The sequence below is a fragment of the Sapajus apella genome, unplaced genomic scaffold (genome assembly GCF_009761245.1).
Source record: "Sapajus apella isolate SASKATOON/1434 unplaced genomic scaffold, GSC_monkey_1.0 scaffold23, whole genome shotgun sequence".
In the NCBI taxonomy this organism is placed as follows: domain Eukaryota; kingdom Metazoa; phylum Chordata; class Mammalia; order Primates; family Cebidae; genus Sapajus; species Sapajus apella.
The window spans coordinates 16,692,934-16,712,586 of record NW_022436963.1 but is presented as its reverse complement, the minus strand read 5'-3'; the positions used below and the strand labels follow the sequence as shown (position 1 = coordinate 16,712,586).

Here is a 19,653-nt window from a genome sequence, read left to right as displayed (position 1 = left end):
TTTGCTATTGATGAGTAATTTCAAAGTTTTTCTTCTGTGTTGGTCTAATTTTTTTCTGTTCCCCTAGTTACAGTTGATCTATTACTCTGCACTCTTGGATGCAGGTTGCAAAACTAACTCAAATTGGTTTAAGCAAGAAAGTGAATTTAGGGGTTCAAGCTATCAAAACGAGGGGTGTCCTTGATTTCAGGTATGAAATCAGAGATCAGATGCTCAGCCAGGGATATTAAATGACTCTCCGTCTTTCACCTCTCCTCTTCTCTGTGTGGATTTCATTCCCTGGCAGTTCATGTCAAGCTATGTCAAGATGTCTGCCAACACCTACAGCGTGAGAACCTATTAGCAAATAGGTTCCAGCCTCAAGTGACCACCTCTTGCTTGATAATTCCAGTAAATCTTCTATGTCTAACATTCAAATTTGTTTGCCTTAGATCAAGTACCTATTCCTGACCTAATAACAAAGATAAAAATGATAGAATACTCCTCACTGGCAAAGCATATGATGTGGAGCCAGGAGTAGGTCCCCACCTGGACCATGTGGGCCTGGAGTGGAGGGGGGCACCACAAGGATACCTGAATGGTGCTACCAGGAGAAGAGCAAATAGATGCAGGGCTGGGAATACCTACAGCCAGCCTCCCCAAGGGTGGTGCATTTTTGGTGGTGGTTTAGCAGGCTTGGCATGTCCTTCATCCAGCTTTTAGATTACCTTTACTCCCATGTGTGTCATTGGGAGCTTCTCATCAGAGAAAGCTTTGAAAACAGCCTTTTATCATTCTTCAGTCTGTTTTCACTAACTCAGAAATGTCTACAGGAGAATTACTGTGGAAGATAGAAATTCACTGCATACCCTCATTATTAAGCTTTAAAGCCCCATGGAGATTGACAGTTAATATCATCAGCCTCTATAAAAATTCAACCAGAATGTCAACAATGCCGTTTGGGGATACTTTGATGACATCACCTCTGATGTTTCTAGTTAATAAGAAGGCAAGGAGACTCAAGTACTTCAAGCCTTCTTTTAAGATTCAAGTCAAATCAGTCCGCCCACTTGATACTGTTCTGAGGGTAACTGTCTTGGTTTTCATAGGAACATAACTTTTCCAGAAGAGGTTCAAATCTGACTCACTGGTATAACTGTCTCCATATTCTAAGTAAAGATTATACTTTTTTTTTACTTTTTTTGTATTTGTATACTTTTCAGGTGAATTTATCATTCTTTGATCTTTGCCAGTGTCTACCAAAAATATTTATACAAATTTTAAAATAACTTATAAAATCATTTGTACAAGAATGGGTAATAATGCCACTTTATCTGTGTTTTCACCCTGAATACTTTTTTGTGTGTGTGCTCAAACATCTTCTGAATAATGAAATCAAATGTTACCTATGGAATGAGGGTGCAGATCCATTTGTGTTTTGATGGCCTTCTTAGTTTAAGAGTTTGAGTCATAAATTGGGTTATTCTTTGACATTTCCAAGATTGTGAACAATGCATTATTTGGGATTTTTTTTCCCTTTCTTTTTAAGTAAAATGAATTTCATCGATTATTTTGATGCTTTCTAATTAAGGGACAGACATCTAAATAAGATAGAAGTCATAGTTAATGGCCAGGAATTAGGAATGGATAAAAGTGTTTAAGAATGTAGATGTATATAGGAATGTACTTCCCAGGTATGGGGTATGATTGCTGAATACCTTTTTTTTTTTTTTCCTCTCTCTCTCTCTCTCTCTCTCTCCCCCCCTCCCTCCCTCTCTCCCTCTCCCCCTCCCCACCCCCCCTCTCTCTCTCATCTCTTCACATGATTAAGCAGCCGATTCTGGTGAACAAGACGAGCACACTCTCCAAGAAACGGCACTACCACCTGTGAATAGTAGCATCATCGCTGCTCCCATCACGGACCCTTCTCAGAAGTTCCCTCAATACCTACCTCTTTCTGCAGAGGATAATTTAGGTCCTCTACCTGAAAACTGGGAGATGGCCTATACCGAAAATGGAGAAGTCTATTTTATAGAGTAAAGTATACCATTATTTCTACCTAAATCTCTCTCTCTTTCTTTTCCCTTCCTTCCCTCTGTCTAGCAGCTACCAATATAAACTACATTTAAGGGAATGATCACCCACTGATGGTATTTTTTAATAAGGTTTAATAAGTTTTGCATAAAAAGGTAATTAATTATTATCATCCTACTTGCTGAATCTGAACAGTTTGAGGAAGAACAAGGTTATTTCCATAAAGATTTAGACAACTAAATTATGGTATATAGAAATTATGACATAATATTTAAAGAACATATTTAACCATTAAAATAGTAAATACATTGCTTTTTTTTTCTTAATTGAATTGCAGTGTTCTTATTAAGACTTATTTATATATTCTGGATACAATGCCTTTATCATATTTGTGATTTGCATGCATTTTCTCCAAGTCTGGCTTTTATTTTCATTGTCTCAACTGTGTCTTTCAAAGAGCAAGAATTCTTAATTTTGATGAAGTCTGATTTATCAGTTTTCTTTTTAGTCAATTGTGCTTCTGCTGTAGTAGTTAGGAAATCTTTGCCTAACACAAGTCATAAATATTTTCCTTTTTTGCATTTTGTGTTTAGGTCTGCCATGCATTTTAAGTTAATATTTTTACATGGTGCCAGGTATATGGATTAAGGTTTGAGAATGACAGACAGGAATGTCTTTCAGATTTATAAAATGTAAATGCTATGTAATTAAACATTTAACAATGTTTTCTGAAAAGGAAAAAAATATCTACATTTGAAACCATTCTGGATAATCTAAGATAATGTGGTGTTCCTAGCCAACAGTAGTCAGTTTTTAAATGCTGTAGTTTGACTTTATTATCCCATCATTGAGATCCACCATGTCTTCATGTACCATTAAGAAAGAAAAAGAAAATGACTGATGAAATTATTTAAAAAATCAAGCTGCAGATTCATCTACTGTACTCACATAGATCGAAATTGATCTACTGTTAAATCAACAGTAACAAAGGGAAGGACATTGCAGAAAACTATGAGAAGTATCTCACTTTTGCAAAATATGCATGTATACACACATATCCTACGTATATTCTATGTGTACATTTGTTTCTATTAATATGTAGATCTAGTTCTAGAGACAGAAAAATTCTAGAAGTATCTATGAACAGTTGGGTTTGAGTTAAGTAAAGAATTTACTTTCTAACCACATTTTACATTGGTGTGGGTTGTGAATTTTTTATACTTTGTGTGTGGGTGCATACACACACATTTATTTGTTTATTTACTTTTATTTCCCTTCCTGAGATGGGTTCTCACTCTATTGCCTGGGCCAGAGTGCAGTGTTGTGATCATAGCTCACTGCAGCCTCTGTCTCCTGGGCTTAAGTGATCCTCCCACCTCAGCCTCCCAAAGTGCTGGGATTATTCGTGTGAGTCACCAAGCCTGCCATATTTACCATATGTTTTATAATTAGAAAAAAACAATGAAAATAAAGCAGTATGATTTTTCTAAACACATGAGAGTTAGAGAAAAGGCTTGGATCTCAGAACACCCTCTTTGACAGCCGGGCACAGTCGCTTATGCCTGTAATCCCAGCATTTTGGGAGGCCGAGGCAGGCACATCACCTGAGATCACAAATTCTAGACCAGACTGACAACATGGCAAAACTCTGTCTCTACTAAAAAACACAAAAATTAGCCAGGCATAGTGATACACACCTGTAGTCCCAGCCACTTGAGAGGCTGAGGCAGGAGAATTGCATGAACCTGGGAGGTGAAGGTTGCAGGGAGACAAGATCACACCACTGCAATAACAGCTTGGGTAACAGAGCAAGACTCTGTGTGAAAATTAAAAAAAATAAAATACCTTCTTTGAGAACCTACCTAGGAAGAATTCTGAGATAAGTGAACTAGAGGTTCTGTGCTATTTGCCAGCCAGAGGGAGGTGACAACCCATCTATCTGTCTTCATATTAATGGCAAATGCTTTTTAAAGATAAGGATAAAAGAAGTAGTCTTTTTTTGAGAGTCAAGAAACATACTGATTAAGAGCTCAACTAAAGGCCATATTGTTTCCATCATTTACAAGCTGTTTGACCTTGGGAACTTGAGTTTACCTCTTTGCATCTCAGTTTTTTATAACTATAAAAGGAGGACATGAATATTATGAATTGTACCTACCTTGTCAGACTGTTGTAAGAATTAGAGGAGACAGAGAAACCAAAGTACTTGGGCTAGTACTAATTAGCGATGACTGTTGTTACTGCTACCATTGTCATCATTATTATCTGTGGTTATTACAGAGGAGTTTAAACATGGTTATAAAAATAGATGCGAGCTATAAACTCAGGATTTTTTACTTAGCTTTTGCAATAAATTGCCTTTCAAATTATGTCCCATTAGTAAAGAAGAATTGTGCTAAGAAAAGGGAAGGATAATGGTGGTTTCTGGTACAGAATAATCTGTGAAACTCAGATTCTTGGAAAACAATGTACCAATAATTTTGTTCAAGACTGATTCGATATATTAGAAAAGGGGAAGTTGGATATCTTGATGGTTAGTGGGATGCTGGCCTCCAAAACTATGGCTGGCTTGCAACAGAATGTAGTGATTTGCCTACTTTTTTATAACTTAGCTTTTAGCTGATGTGAGGCCAATGTTTCATTTGCCTAAGGCTTAGTAGAAAATTATACAAAAATGTGGCTTATGACAATTATGGGATTTAGTCTGCAATTATCAAATTTCACATATATTAAGTGATTAGATACATATCATTTATATTTTAGCCTAAATTATATATACTGGTTACTGAATTTTCATGTGTTTTTCATTCTGTAAAATTTCTTTTTAGGACATCTTACATGGAAAAGCAAGTTAAATCGCATTAGAACCAGTGTGTGTGTGCATGCACACACTCATGCAGAAAATAAAATAAATATATATATATGGTTTTGGGGAAATTGAAGAAATACTAGAAATTTAAAAGAACATTAAAAAATAAAGCATGGATTTATAAACCTTGGGCATTGTATAGAAAACAAACGTAAGAAAATTTTGAAAGGAAGAGCAAATAAGACTGGGTAGAGAGCATGGGATCAAAGGAATACCGGGTGGTGAGTTCCCTTTCATTTTTTTTGTTTGTTTGTTTTTTTGAGATGGAGTCTTGCTCTGTCACCTAGGCTGGAGTGCAGTGGCACAATCTCAGCTCACTGCAACCTCCGCCTCTCAGGTTCAAGCCACCATTCTCCTGCCTCAGCCTCCTGAGTAGTTGGGATTACAGGCGCCTGCCACCACACATGCCTAATTTTTGTATTTTTAGTAGAGACAGGGTTTCACCATGTTATCCAGGCTGGTCTCAAACTCCTGACCTCAGGTGATCCAAAGTGCTGGGATGACGATGTGAGGTATCCCAGACTTGGAGCTAAAGAGCTAGCAACCCAGAAATACCAAGTGAGTCAAGCCCTAATAGAAGCCTGCTCTCTCTAGCCAAAAGATCAGGAAAGGGGCACCCTACAAGACAGAAAACTTTTATTCAACAACCATCTACTCCAGCAACAGCACAGAAAAACGTGACCTCACACCCCAAGGGTAGAAGGTTACACTTCTATTCTTGACAGGCTGGTGTGTGATTAGGAGCTGAATCCTTCCTGATGGGTGATGTCAGAAAAGGCTAAGTGTAGAGCTAGCACTTTGCAGCCAGGCAATAAGGAGATTCCTTGCTTTTCCACATAGATTTACTGGAGACCACTTGAGGGAACTCAGGACTTCCACCTCACCTTGCAGTAATGAAACACCCTCTTCCTCCCCACTGGTGTGGTATCAGAGGCGGTTTACTGGAGAATCAGGATTTTTACCACCATCCAGTGGTAAAGAGCCCACCCTCTCCCAATGGAGTCAGAGAGGCCAGTTTGGGAACAACAGTGAGATAGTCCTATCCCTCCCAGCCTAACTGGTATCAGCAAAGAGAGTGAGGAGAGGAAAGAATCAGTGAACTTGAAAATAGAAGTTACCTAATCCGAACAACAGAGAGAAAATCAACTAGGAGAAGAAAACAAACAGGGCTTTGGGGGCATTTGGAACAATAACAGAAGAGCTAATATTTATTTCATTGGAGGAATGAAAGTGGATGGGAATGAAAAGAAAACATTTGAAGAACTAATGCTTAAAATTTTCTGAATTGGCAAAAGAAATAAACCTACAGATTCAATAAGCTGGCTGAACCTAAGCAGAACCCAATGAAAACCACAGTAAGATACATTCATAATTAAACTTAGGAAAACTAAAACCAGAAAAATGTTGAAAGCAATGAGAAATGACACCCTACATATGTTAGTGAAACAAGTAAAATGACAGCATATTTGTCATCAGAAACAACAAGGGCCGAAAGGAAGTGGTATAGCATTTTTCTAGTGCTGAAAGAAAAGAATTAACCCAGAATTCTACATCCAGTGAAAATATCCTTTAGGAATCAAGGTGAAATGAAAATATTCTTAGATGAAAGAAAACTAAGAAAATTTATGGCTGGGTGCGGTGGCTCACACCTATAATCCCAATACTTTGGGAGGCTGAGGCAAGCAGATCACCCAAGGTCAGAAGTTCAAGACCAGCCTGACCCATATGGTAAAATGGCATCTCTACTAAAAAGACAAAAATTAGCTGGGCATGGTGGCATGCGCTTGTGGTCCCAACTGCTTCGGAGGCTAAGACAGGAGAATTGCTTGAACCCGGGAGGCAGAGGTTACAGTGAGCCTAGATCATACCATTGCACTTCAGCCTGGGCTACAGAGCAAGACCCTGTCTCAAAATAAATAAATAAATAAATAAAATAAAAGTAAAAAAAACAAAGCCAGAAAATTTATTGCCAGCAGGTCTGCTCTCAATAAATGGCTAAAGAATGTTCTCTAAACAAAAAGAGAATTATAAAACAAAACCAAAATTTTAAACAAACAGTAACGATCAGGAAAATAGAAGAATGGAAAAAGTAAAACTATAGATAAATGAACTACTTTTCTTCACCTTTTGAGTTTTCTTTTTTCCCATTTTTGTTGAGATATAATTGACATCTCTTTAAGTTCTCCAAATTAGGTTTGGGTGTTGAAGCAACAATAGTACTGTTTAATGTTTCTACTTGTGTGTAGAGAGAATATTTAAGATAATTTATTCTAAGTCAGGGAGGGTAAAAGAATATCAATGGAGATAAGGTTTATCTACTTCAAAGTGGTAAAATGATGACACCAGTAGATTATAAGATATATATAAAATATATTTGTAAATAATATAATGTGTGCATATATATATAATGTGGTACCTAAATCAGCCACTTGTAAGTATACAAAGGAGATATACTCAACAGTACTGTAGATAAATAAAAATAGATTCTAAAATATTCTTGTAACCCACAGAAGGCCCGAAGAATAAAACAGAGTAAAGAAAAACAGAGCAAAAAGAAAACTACAAACAAAATGGAAGACTTAAGCCCTAACATATCAATAACTACATTTAATAAAGTGAACTAAATACAGCAATTTAAAAGATGGGGAAGAGCAAAGTGAATTAAAACTATAACCTAATTATGTACTATCTATGACATATTATTTCAAATATAACAATATAAGTATGTTGAAAATAAAGGATGGAAAAATATATCTTGTAAATGTTAATCAAAAGGAAACAAGAGTTAACATATTAATGTCAGATACAGTAGGAAAATCTCCAATCAATTAGAGGCAAATTAAACAACATACTTTTAAATAACCTATGGGTCAAAGAGGAAGTCTCAAGGAAACTTAAAGATAAGTAAATAAATTGAACTGAATAAAATGTAAATACAGCACATCAGAATAGATGGAACACAGCCAAGGCAGTAATTACAGGTACATTTATAGCACTAAACATATATATGAGAAAAGAAGAAAAGGCTCAAATCAACAATCTAAACTCCCAATGCAAGAACCTGGAAAGAGAAGAATATTTTAAACTCAAAATAAACAGATGGAAGGAAACAATAATGGTAAGGGCAGAAATGAATGAAATCAAGAGCAGAAAAACAGTAGACAAAAATCAGTGAAAGAAATAGTCAATTCTTCAAAAAGATTTAAAAAACTGAAGAACCTCTGATAAGATTGACAAAGAAAAAATGAGAGAAGACACACAAATTGTCAATTTTAGGAATTAAATAAGGAACTATTATGGGCCCTAAAGTCCTTCAAGAAAATAAGGGATGCAGATTCCTCCTCTCTGAAAGGCATCTCTAAGAGAAAGGCAGCAGCCCCAGTCAGGGGCTTATAGATAAAACTTCCGTCTCCCTGGGACAGAGCACTGAGGGGAAAGGATGGCTGTGGGCACAGCTTCAGCAGACTTAAATGTTCCTGCCTGCTGGCCCTGAAGAGAGCAGTGGACCCCCAGCACAGCGCTCAAGCTCTGCTAAGGGTCATACTGCCTCATCAAGTGGGTCCCTGACCCCCATGCCTCCTGATGGGGAGACATCTGCCAGCAGGGGTTGACAGACACCTCAAACAGGAGAGATCCAGCTGGCATCTGGCAGGTTGCCCCTCTGGGACAAAGCTTCCTGAGGAAGGACCAGTCAGCAATCTTTGCTGTTCTATAGCCTTTGCTGGTGATAGCCAGACAAACAGGGTCTGGAGTGAACTCCAGCAAACTCCAACAGACCTGAAGAAGAGGGGCCTGATTGTTAGAAGGAAAACTAACAAGTGAGAAACAATGGCATCAACATCAATAAAAAAGATCACCACTCAAAAAGCCCATCCTAAGGTGACCAACATCAAAGACCAAAGGTAGACAAATTCACGAAGAGAAGGAAAAACCAGCACAAGAAGGCTGAAAATTCCAAAAACCAGAATGCCTCTTCTCCTCCAAAGGATCACAACTTTGCCAACAAAAGACTAAAACTGGACGGAGAATGAGTTTGATGAATTGTCAGAAGTAGACTTCAGAAGATGGGTAATAAACTCCTCTGAGCTAAAGGAGCATGTGCTTACTCAGTGCAAGGAAGCGAAGAACCTTGATAAAAGGTTACAGGAACTGCTAACTAGAATAACCAGTTTCAAGAAGAATGTAAATGACCCAATGGAGCTGAAAAGCACAGCATAAGAACTTTGTGAAGCATACACAAATATCAATAGCCAAATCGATCAAGCAGAAGAAAGGATATCAGAGATTGAAGATCAACTTAAAGAAATAAAGTGTGAAGACAAGATTAGAGAACAAAGAATGAAAAGGAATGAACAAAGCCTCCTAGAAATACAAGACTATGTGAAGATACCAAACCTACATTTCATTGGTGTTCCTGAAAGTGAGGGGGGAATGGAACCAAGTTAGAAAATACACTTCAGGATATATCCAGGAGAACTTCTCCAACCTAGCAACACAGGCCAGCATTCAAATTCAGCAAATACAGAGAATACCAGAAGATAGTCCTTGAGAAGAGCAACTTCAAGATACATAATCATAAGATTCCCCAAGGTTCAAATGAAGATACAATTGTTAAGGGCAGCTGGAGAGAAAGGTTGGATTACCTACAAAGGAAAGCCCATCAGACTAACAGTGGATCTCTCTGCAGAAACCCTGCAAGCCAGAAAAGAGTGGGGGCCAACATTCAACCTTCTTAAACAAAAGAATTTTCAACCCAGAATGTCATATCCAGCCAAACTAAACTTCATAAGTGAAAGAGAAATAAAATCCATTACATACAAGCAAAATGCTGAGGGATTTTGTCACCACCAGTCCTGCCTTACAAGAGCTCCTGAAAAAATCACTAACTATGGAAAGGAAAAACCAGTACCAGCCACTGCAAAAACATACAAAAATGTAAAGACCATCAACACTATGAAGAAACTGCATCAACTAATGGGCATAATAACCAGCTAGCATCATAATGACAGGATCAAATCTACACATAACAATGTTAACCTTAAATGTAAACAGGATAAATGCCCGAATTAAAAGACACAGACTGGCAAATTGGATAAAGAGTCAAGACCCATCGGTGTGCTGGGTTCAGGAGACCCGTCTTACATGCAAAGACACACATAGGTTCAAAATAAAGAGATGGAGAAATCTTTACCAAGCAAATGGAAAGCAAAAGAAAAAAGAAAAAAAGCAGGGGTTGCAGTCTTAGTCTCTGATAAAACAGATTTAAATCAATAAGATCAAAAAAGACAAGGTCATTACATAATGGTAAAGGGATCAATGTGACAAGAAAAGTTAGCTGTCCTAAATATATGTGCACCCAATACAGTAGCACTCAGATTCACAAAGCAAGTTCTTAGAGACCTACAAACAGACTTAGACTCTCATACAATAATAGTAGAAGACTTTAACACCCCACTGTCAATGTTAAATCAACGATACAGAAAATTAACGATGATATTCAGGAGTTGAACTCAGCTGTGGACCAAGCAGATCTAATAGACATCTATAGAACTCCCTGCCCCAAATCAACAGAATATATATTCTTAGCACTACATAGCACTTATTCTAAAACTGACCACATAATTGGAAGTAAAACACTCCTCAGAAAATGCCAAAGAATGGAAATCATAACAAAAAGTCTCTCAGACCACAGGGCAATCAAATTGGAACTCAGGATTAAGAAACTCACTCAAAACCGCACAACTACATAGAAACTGAACAACCTGCTCCTGAATGACTACTGGGTAAATAATGAAATTAAGGTAGAAATAAGTAAGTTTTTTGAAACCAATGAGAACAAAGACACAAAGTACCAGAATGTCTGAGACACAGCTAAAGCAATGTTTAGAGGGAAATTTATAGCAACTAAATGCCCACAGGAGAAAGTAGGAAAGATCTAAAATTGACACCCTTACATGACAATTAAAAGAACTAGAGAAGCAAGAGCAAACAAATTCAAAAGCTAGCAGAAGACAAAAAATAACTAAGATCAGAGCAGAACTGAAGGAGTTAGAGTCACAAAAAGCCCTCAAAAAAATAAATAAATAAATAAATCCACGAGCGGGTTTTTTGAAAAGATTTGTAAAACAGACCAATAGCCAGACTAATAAAGAAGAAAAAGAGAGAATAATCAAGTAGACACAATAGAAATTGATAAAGGGAATATCACCATTGATCCCACAGAAATACAAAGTACCATCAGAGAATGCTATACACATCTCTATGCATTAAACTACAAAATCTAGAAGTAATGGATAAATTCCTGGACACATACACCCTCCCAAGACTAAACCAGTAAGAAGTTAAATCCCTGAAAAGACCAATAACAAGTTCTGAAATTGAGGCAGTAGTTAATAGCGTACCTACCAAAAAAAAAAAAAAAAAAAAAAAAAAAACCCAGGACCAGACGGATTCACAGCCAAATTTACCAGATGTACAAAGAGGAGCTGGTACCATTCCTTCTAAAAGTATTCCAAGCAATAGAAAAAGAGGGACTCCTCCCTAACTCATTTTATGAGGCCAGAATCATCCTAATACCAAAACTTGGCAGAGACACAACAACAACCAAAAATTTCAGGCCAATATCCCTGATGAACATCGATGTGAAAACCCTCAGTAAAATACTGGTAAACTGAATCCAGCAGCACAGCAAAAACTTATTCATCACAATCAAGTCGGCTTCATCCCTGGGCTGCAAGGCTGCTTCAACATATACAAACCAATACACATAATCCATCACATAACAGAACCAATGACAAAAACCACATAATTATCTCAATAGATGCAGAAAAGACCTTGGATAAAATGTAACACTTAAACAAATTTGCAAGAAAAAAACAACCCCATCAAAAAGTGGGCAAAGGATAGGAACAGATACTTCTCAAAAGAAGACATTTATGTGCTAACAAACATATGAAAAAAGCTGATTATCACCGGTCATTAGAGAAATGCAAATCAAAACCACAGTGAGATACCATCTTATGCCAGTTAGAAAGGCAATCATTAAAAAGTCAGGAAACAAATATGCTGGAGAGGATGTGGAGAAATAGGAAAGCTTTTTACACTGTTGGTGGGAGTGTAAATCAGTTCAACCATTGTTGAAGACAATGTGTTGATTCCTCAACTATCTAGAACTAGAAATACCATTTGACCCAGCAATGCCATTACTGGGTATATACCCAAAGGAGTATAAATCATTCTACTGTAAAGACACATGCACATGTGTGTTTATTGCAGCACTATTCACAATAGCAAAGACTTGGAACCAACCCAAATGCCCATCAGTCATAGACTGAACAAAGAAAATGTGGCATATGTACACCGTGGAATACTATTCAGGCATAAAAAGGATGAGTTCATATCATTTGCAGGGACGTGGATGAATCCGGAAACCATCATTCTCAGCAAACTAGCACAGGAACAGAAAACAAAACACAGCATGTTCTCACTTATAAGTGGGAACTGAACAATGAGAACACATGGACCTAGGGAAGGGAACATCACACATCAAGGCCTGTCAGGGAGTGGGAGGCTAGGGGAGAAATAGCATTAGGGAGAATTATCTAATGTTGATGATGAGTTGATGGGTGCAGCAAACCACCATGGCACGTGTATGCCTATGTAACAAACCTACGTGTTCTGCACATGTATCCCAGAACTTAATTATAATAAAAAAGAAATAAGAAATAAGTAATGCAAGTTGTATTTCCAGGCTTAAATCAGGAATCAGTCATCTCAAAAAAAAAGTTAATAATGGACGAATTTATAATTTTAAGAATTCCTGAAAAAGAAATATTGAAAGAGTAACACTATTTCTACATTACCTCTTTCAGAAAATAAGAGGAATAACACTGCAGTTATTTTTATGAAGTTAATATTACCTTGATACCAAAACTAAGCAGAGTACAAAAAAGGCATAAATGCAAAAATCTTTACCAAAATATTACTAAGCAGTAATCAGCAATGTAGACTCTTCCCATGACCAAGTGGGAATTTTTCTAGGGATACAAGGGTGGCTCAGTATTCAAATAAATCAGTCAATGTAACCCACTATGTTAACAGGTTAAAGAATTAATGTTTTTAATTGATGCAGAAAAGCATTTGAAAAATTCAGCACTCTCTTCACATTAAGATTTCTTAGAAAAATAAGAATAAAGGGAAATTTGACTGATAAAGAGCATCTACATAAAAACCTATGGCCAGCATTATACATAATGGTGAAAAGATGAAATGCCTTCCCTGCAAGTCTGAAAACAAGCCAAGGATGTCAGCTGTCCCAACTCTTTTTTTTTTTTTCTTGAGACAAGATCTCACTCCTTTTGTCCAGGCTGCAGTACAGTGGTGTGAACACAGCTCACTGCAGCCTTGACTCTGAGCTCAGGCGATCCTCCCACCTCAGCTTCCTGAGCAGCTGAGACTACAGGTACGTGCTACTATGCCCAGCTAACTTTTTGTAGTTTTTATATAGACAAGGTTTCTCTATTTTTCGCAGGCTGGTCTTTAACTCCTGGGCTCAATAAATCTACCCTCCTCAGCCACCCAAAGTGCTGAGCTATTCCTACCCTTATTCAACATCATGCTGAAAGTTCAAATCAGGGTTATGATTCAAGATAAAGAAGTAAACGCCATACAGATTGGAAAGGAAGAAATGAAACTACTCCTATTTGCAGATTACATGGTTATCTATGTAGAAAATCATGAGAAATGTACCAAGAAAATTTTACAGTAACTGAGTCAGGCAAGGTTGCAAAATAAAAGTTAAGCATATAAATAGCAGTTGTATTCTATGTTCATGGATTGGAAGAATCAATATTGTTAAAATGTCCATACTACCCAAAGCAGTCTACACATTCAGTGCTATCCCTATCAATATACAAAGACATTCCTCACACATATATAAAAAAAAAAATTCTAAAATTTGTATGGAACCGCAAAAGACCCAGAATAGCAAAATATATATCCTGAGTAAAAAGAATAAAACTGGAGGGATCACATTACCTGACTTCAAATTATACTACAGAGCTATAGCAACCAAAATAGCACAGTACTGGCATAAAAGCAGGTGCAGACCGATGGAACAGAGTAGAAAACCTGGAAACAAATTCATACATCTACAGGAACTCATTTTAGACAAAGGTGCCAAGAATACACATTGGGGAAAGGACATTCTCTTCAAGAAATGGCACTGGGAAGACTGGATATCCATATGCAGACAGATGAAACTAGCCCTATCTCTCTCCATATACAAAATTCAAATCAAAATGGATTAAAGGCCTAAATCTAAGACCTCAAACTATGAAACTACTAAAAGAAAAAATTGGGTAAACTCTCCAGGATATGGAAGTGGGCAAGATTTCTTGAGTAATACCCCATAACCACAGGCAACCAAAGCAAAATGGACAAATGGGATCACATCAAGTTAAACTTCTGCACAGAATGGGAAAACCAAGTCAGGAGACAGCCCACAGCACGGGGGAAAATATTTACAAACTGTCCATCCGACAGGGATTAATAACAAGAATATATAGGGAGCCCAAACAACTCTATAGAAAAATCTAGTAATCTGACTGAAAAATGGGAGAAAGATCTGAGTAGACATTTCTCACAAGAAGCCTACAGATAGCAGATAGATATTTGAAAAGGTGCTCAACATCACTGATCATCAGAGAAATGCAAATCAAAACTACAATGAGATATCATCTTACCCCACTTAAAACGTGTTTTATCTGAAAGACCGGCAGTAACAAATGCTGGTAAGGATATGGAGGAAAGGAAACACTCTTACACTGTTGGTGGAAATATAGATTAGTACAGCCACCATGGAAAACATTTTTTCCTCCACACACACACAAAAAAAACCCAAACAAACAAAAACTGAAAATAGAGCTATCACATGATCTAGCAACCACTGCTAGGTATATACCCCAAAGAAAGGAAATCAGTATGTTGAAGAGATATCTGCACTCTCATGTTTATTGCTGCACTATTCGCTATAGTCATGATTTGGAAACAACCTAAGTGTCCATCAACAGATAAATGGATAAAGAAAATGGAGTCCATATACCCAATGGACTACTCTTCTGCCATAAAAAAGAATGAGATCCAGTCATTTACAACAACAGGGATGGAACTGGAGGTCATTATGTTAAGTGAAATAAGCCAGGCAGATAAAGGCATGCTTCACATATTCTCACTTATTTGTAGAAGCTAAAAATTAAAACAGTTGAACTCATGGAGACAGAATAGAATGTTGGTTACCAGAGGCTGGGAAGTGTGTTTGGGTGGCAGTAAGGCAGAAGTGGAGATGGTTAATGACTACAAAAAAATAGAACGAATGAATAAGTAAGATCTAGTATTTAATAGCTTAGCAGTGTGACTATAGTCAATAATAATGTCATTGTACATTTAAAAATAACTACATAAATATAATTGGATTGTTTGTGACACCAAGAATAAATGCTTGAGGGAAGTGGTCACTCCATTTATCCTGATGGGATCATTACACATTGTATCCTGTATCCATATGTTCTACATCTCATAAATATATGCACCTACTATGTACCCACAAAAACTTAAAATTTAATAATAAAAATTAAGTGTATATCTACATACTATCAATGAGCACTTGGACACTAAAATCAAAAATAAAATATAATTTAAAGTTGCTCAAAAAAATAACACAGTTGTCAATCTAACTAAACATGTATTGGATCTAAAATGCTAATGGAAGAGGTCAAAGAAGTTCCTTATAAATGGAGAGACATACTGTATTCATGGACAGACAGGAAGACTCAGAATTGATAGAGATGTCAGTCCTCCCCAAATGGATATACAGGTTTAATGTAATTTCTGTCAAAATCTCAGTCTTTTTTTAGATACAGACAAGTTTATTCTAAAATATAAATGGAAAGGCAAAGGAAATAGAATAACTAAAACAATTATGAAAAGGAAGAATGAAGTCATAGCAATTAGTCTGCTTGATATCAAATGTGCTAATTTACATTATTGTGGCTTTATTATATAGTCAAAAAAATAAAGACTGTGTGGTGTTGGTGAAGGAATAGAATCATAATTTAATGGGACAGAAGATAGAACCCAGAAATAGATCCACAAGTGTGCCCAACTGATTTTTGACAAAAGCAATTCAATTTGAAAGCAGTCCAATGGAGGGGAGATAGCCTTTTCAGTAAATGGTTGAGGAGCAAGTGGACAACCGGCGGTATGCAACCTAACCTCAACCTGAACCCCACACTTTATACAAAAAAATTAAACCCAAATAAATCAGAGACTGAAATGGAAAACATAAAGCAATAAAACCTTTAGGGAAACAAAAAAACAGAAAATTTTCCAAATATAGAGCTAGGCAAAGAGACATCAAAGCAAGATCCCTGAAAAAGAAAAAATGATAAATTCGACACCATCAAAATGAAAATTGTTTTATTTGTGAAAAAGCCTGATAGAGAATGAAAGAACAAACTACAGAGAAAATATTTGCAGACCCTGCATTTTAAAAAGGACTCGTATATAGAATATATAAACGACTCTCAAAACTCCGGAATAAAAAAAAAATGCAAACCATTCAGTTAGAATGTGAACTCAAGACAGGGACAGAGGGACAGATGTTTCACTGAAAAGGGTATATAGATGGCAGATATGCACATTTAAAAAAAGTTCAGCCCCATTAGCTCTAGGGAAATTGAAATGAAAACCACAATGAGATGTCATTCACCTATTAAGATGGCTAAAGTAAAAAATGATGACAACACTAAGTGATGGTAAAATTTAAGTGAAACTGGATCTCTTATCCATTGCTGGTGGGATTGTCTGGCATTCTAGAAAATGGTTCCTAAGAAACTAAACATGCAGCTCATACCATCCAGCAGTGGTACACAGAGAAGTGAACAATTCACACAAAAGCATGTACATGAACGTTTATAGCAAATCTGTCCAACTAGCCAAAAACTAGAAATGATCCAGATGTCTTTGAGTGGTTAGACAGGCTGTGATACATTCTTTCCATGGAATACTACTCAGCAACAGAAAGAATTGATTATTGTTGTATATAACAATCTTGATGAGAATTATGCTGAGTCAAAAAGTCAGTCATAAAGTATCACATACAGTGATTCCATTTATATAACATTCTTTTAAAAATTATTTTTATTTTATTTTGAGACAGGGTGTCACTCTGTCATCCAGCCTACAGTGCAATGGCACATTCTCTACTCACTGCAACTTCTGTCTCCTGGGCTCAGGTGATCCTCCTACCTCAGCCTCTTGAGTAGCTTGGATCACAGGCGCACACCACCACACCTGGCTAGCCCACCACCATACCTGGCTAATTTTCTTTGTATTTTTTGGAGAGGTGGCATTTTACCACATTGCCCAGGCTGGTCTCAAACTCCTGAGCTCAAGTGATCCGCCTGCCAGGGCCTTCCGAACAAAGTGCTGGGGTTACAAGCAGTACTGCGCCCACCCTATATAACCTTCTTGAAATGACAAAATTACAGAAATAGAGGATAGATTCATAGTTATCAGGGATTAAGAAAAGTGTTGGGGGGAATGGTTGGAAGGGAAGCAGGTATGACTATACCAGGGCAACCTGAGGGACCCTTGTGCTAATGAAAATGTTTGTATCTTGACTGTATCAAGTTATCATGGTGTACTATAGTTTTGCAGGATGTTATCATTGATAAGATATAGGTAAAGGGTACATGAAATCTCTCTGTTCTTTTAACTACATGTGAATCTACGTTATTGATATATATAACAATCTTGATGAAAATTACGCTGAATGAAAAACCGTAATAAAAACACAGTTTTTTTCTTAATCATGCATCATCTCCTCCCCAGCAATGATCATTTTTACTATCTTACTGTGTAGGAATAGTGCAGGCTATGGCTTTTAGTGCAAAACTCTCTGGGTTTAGTTCCCAGTTCTGTGATGTCTCAGCAGAGTGTCCTTAGGCAAATTGCTTAACCTTTCTATTATCAGTTTTCTCATTTTTAATACAGGGAGCAATAATTTTAATGCTAATAATACTACTCTCATAGTGTTATTGTAAGTATTAAATAAATTTTAACATGTAAAAGAACAGATTCTGGCAGTCATATGTGTTCACATAAGTAGCATTGGTGGTGGTGATGGTGGTGGTTGCTATATTACCTTTTGCTATTTTTCTTTTAACACAGTTGCCAAGACGTGTATACATTTGCACATTCTGTTTTTCTCTTAAGCCATATTTTTTTTAACAATTAATAAGATTAGAATCAATAATAAAGAACTTTGGCAACCCCTCTGCCCTGCCAACTCCCAAATTTACAACTGAAATGTCAGAGTTCAAAAAAAGTTTTAAGTTACTGTCTAAACTTAATTTTAAAAAAATTTCTTGCTTTCATGCTAGTTTTTAGCCAGAACTACTGGGCTGGAGTTGTTTGCCCCACCCACTTAGCTGCATGGTATCCTGGGGGTTCAAGCAGAACTTTGTCCTAGCCATTGCTTTGGGAAGCACAAAGGCTGAATGCTTACAGCCATTCTGGTGACATTTCTAACATGATTGAATGGTGATATCTTTGGGAATGTGTCTCTACACAATCAGATCTGCAGAGCCCCAGTCACCATCTGTTGAAATACTTCATCTAGAATTGAAATATACTCCTTAGAAGGCAGTTGAGTGACATGTTTAGCCTCTCCGTTTCAAGGTTTTGGGTTTTCTAATTCTCCAAAATGAAAAAAATAAAATAAAATAAAACAGAGCCCAGATTCTATTTATGACAAGTAATTTGGGGCTGCCTTCTTTATGTCCATAGCATAATTTAGGACACCATGATTTAATGATGTGTATTAGTAGTTTTGAGTCATTTATGTGAGTTAAGGTAGTTTCATGCTGTCATGAGAATTCTTGTGTAATATGATGAGTGAAATGGCAGCCCTCTTTGTGAGTTTCACCATCCAAGATTCAAATCAGAGACAAATTTAAAATAAATTGAAGTTTTCCCTGTGGCAAATGCAAAGACTAAAATAACCTAGACAAGGGTAGATGGTATAGACAAGGGGTATCATTTGTAACTTGTATTTCAAAGATAAAACTGTTATTACTTTTTAAGCTTTGAGTAATTGAATAATCACATATTAGGTAAGTAAAAAGCCTACCCAAGACCTTCCCCAAGCCATTTATAATCTAAACTCAGGCTTTCTTTTGCTTTGGATTTGCTGTTGGAAAGTATCTTTGCTGTGGTTAAGGAAGAAATACTCAAGAGTGTGTAACTCTGTCTTTGGGCTCCTTGCTTTTTTTTTTTTTTTTTTAAACAAATTTCTTATTTTTGTTTCTGGATTGTAGCCATAACACGAAAACAACTTCTTGGTTAGACCCTCGGTGCCTGAACAAGCAGCAGAAGCCTCTGGAAGAGTGTGAAGATGATGGTAAGGGGCCAGACAGGTCTTGGGTTAAGTGAATGGGGGGCAGTGTTCACATGTGCAAATTTTAGAGTCGTAGACAGGTCAGTCGGGTCTTAGATTGAGTTTTCAAAAGGTAATCCAATTTCTGCTAAATGGACTTTCATTTACAAAAGCAGGAGGAAAGTCAGAATTGTTTCAAGAGAGCAATTTGCTTGCACATACTGTAAAGACAGATGCATACTAATATCTCCATTAGAAGCAGAACAGTCAGAAACTATTCAAATGAAGATACATCCTCTGTCTTCAGGAAGTTAGAGAACATTTTAGAAATTCC

At 36.8% G+C, this 19,653-nt stretch overlaps 1 protein-coding gene across 28 annotated transcripts in view; it reads left to right on the top strand.

Moving 5' to 3' along the window:
• Positions 1-19,653, top strand: part of MAGI1 (membrane associated guanylate kinase, WW and PDZ domain containing 1) — a 677,285-nt gene that overhangs the window by 557,613 nt on the left and 100,019 nt on the right. For 17 of the 28 annotated variants that reach the window (XM_032289620.1, XM_032289622.1, XM_032289621.1 and 14 more), the window contains 2 exons: positions 1,814-2,015; positions 19,261-19,343. In XM_032289620.1, the coding sequence (XP_032145511.1) occupies positions 1,814-2,015; positions 19,261-19,343 (285 nt within the window). Of the gene's footprint in view, positions 1-1,810; positions 2,016-19,260; positions 19,344-19,653 lie in introns of all 28 variants that reach the window. The other 11 variants (XM_032289627.1, XM_032289625.1, XM_032289615.1 and 8 more) reach the window with 1 other exon arrangement.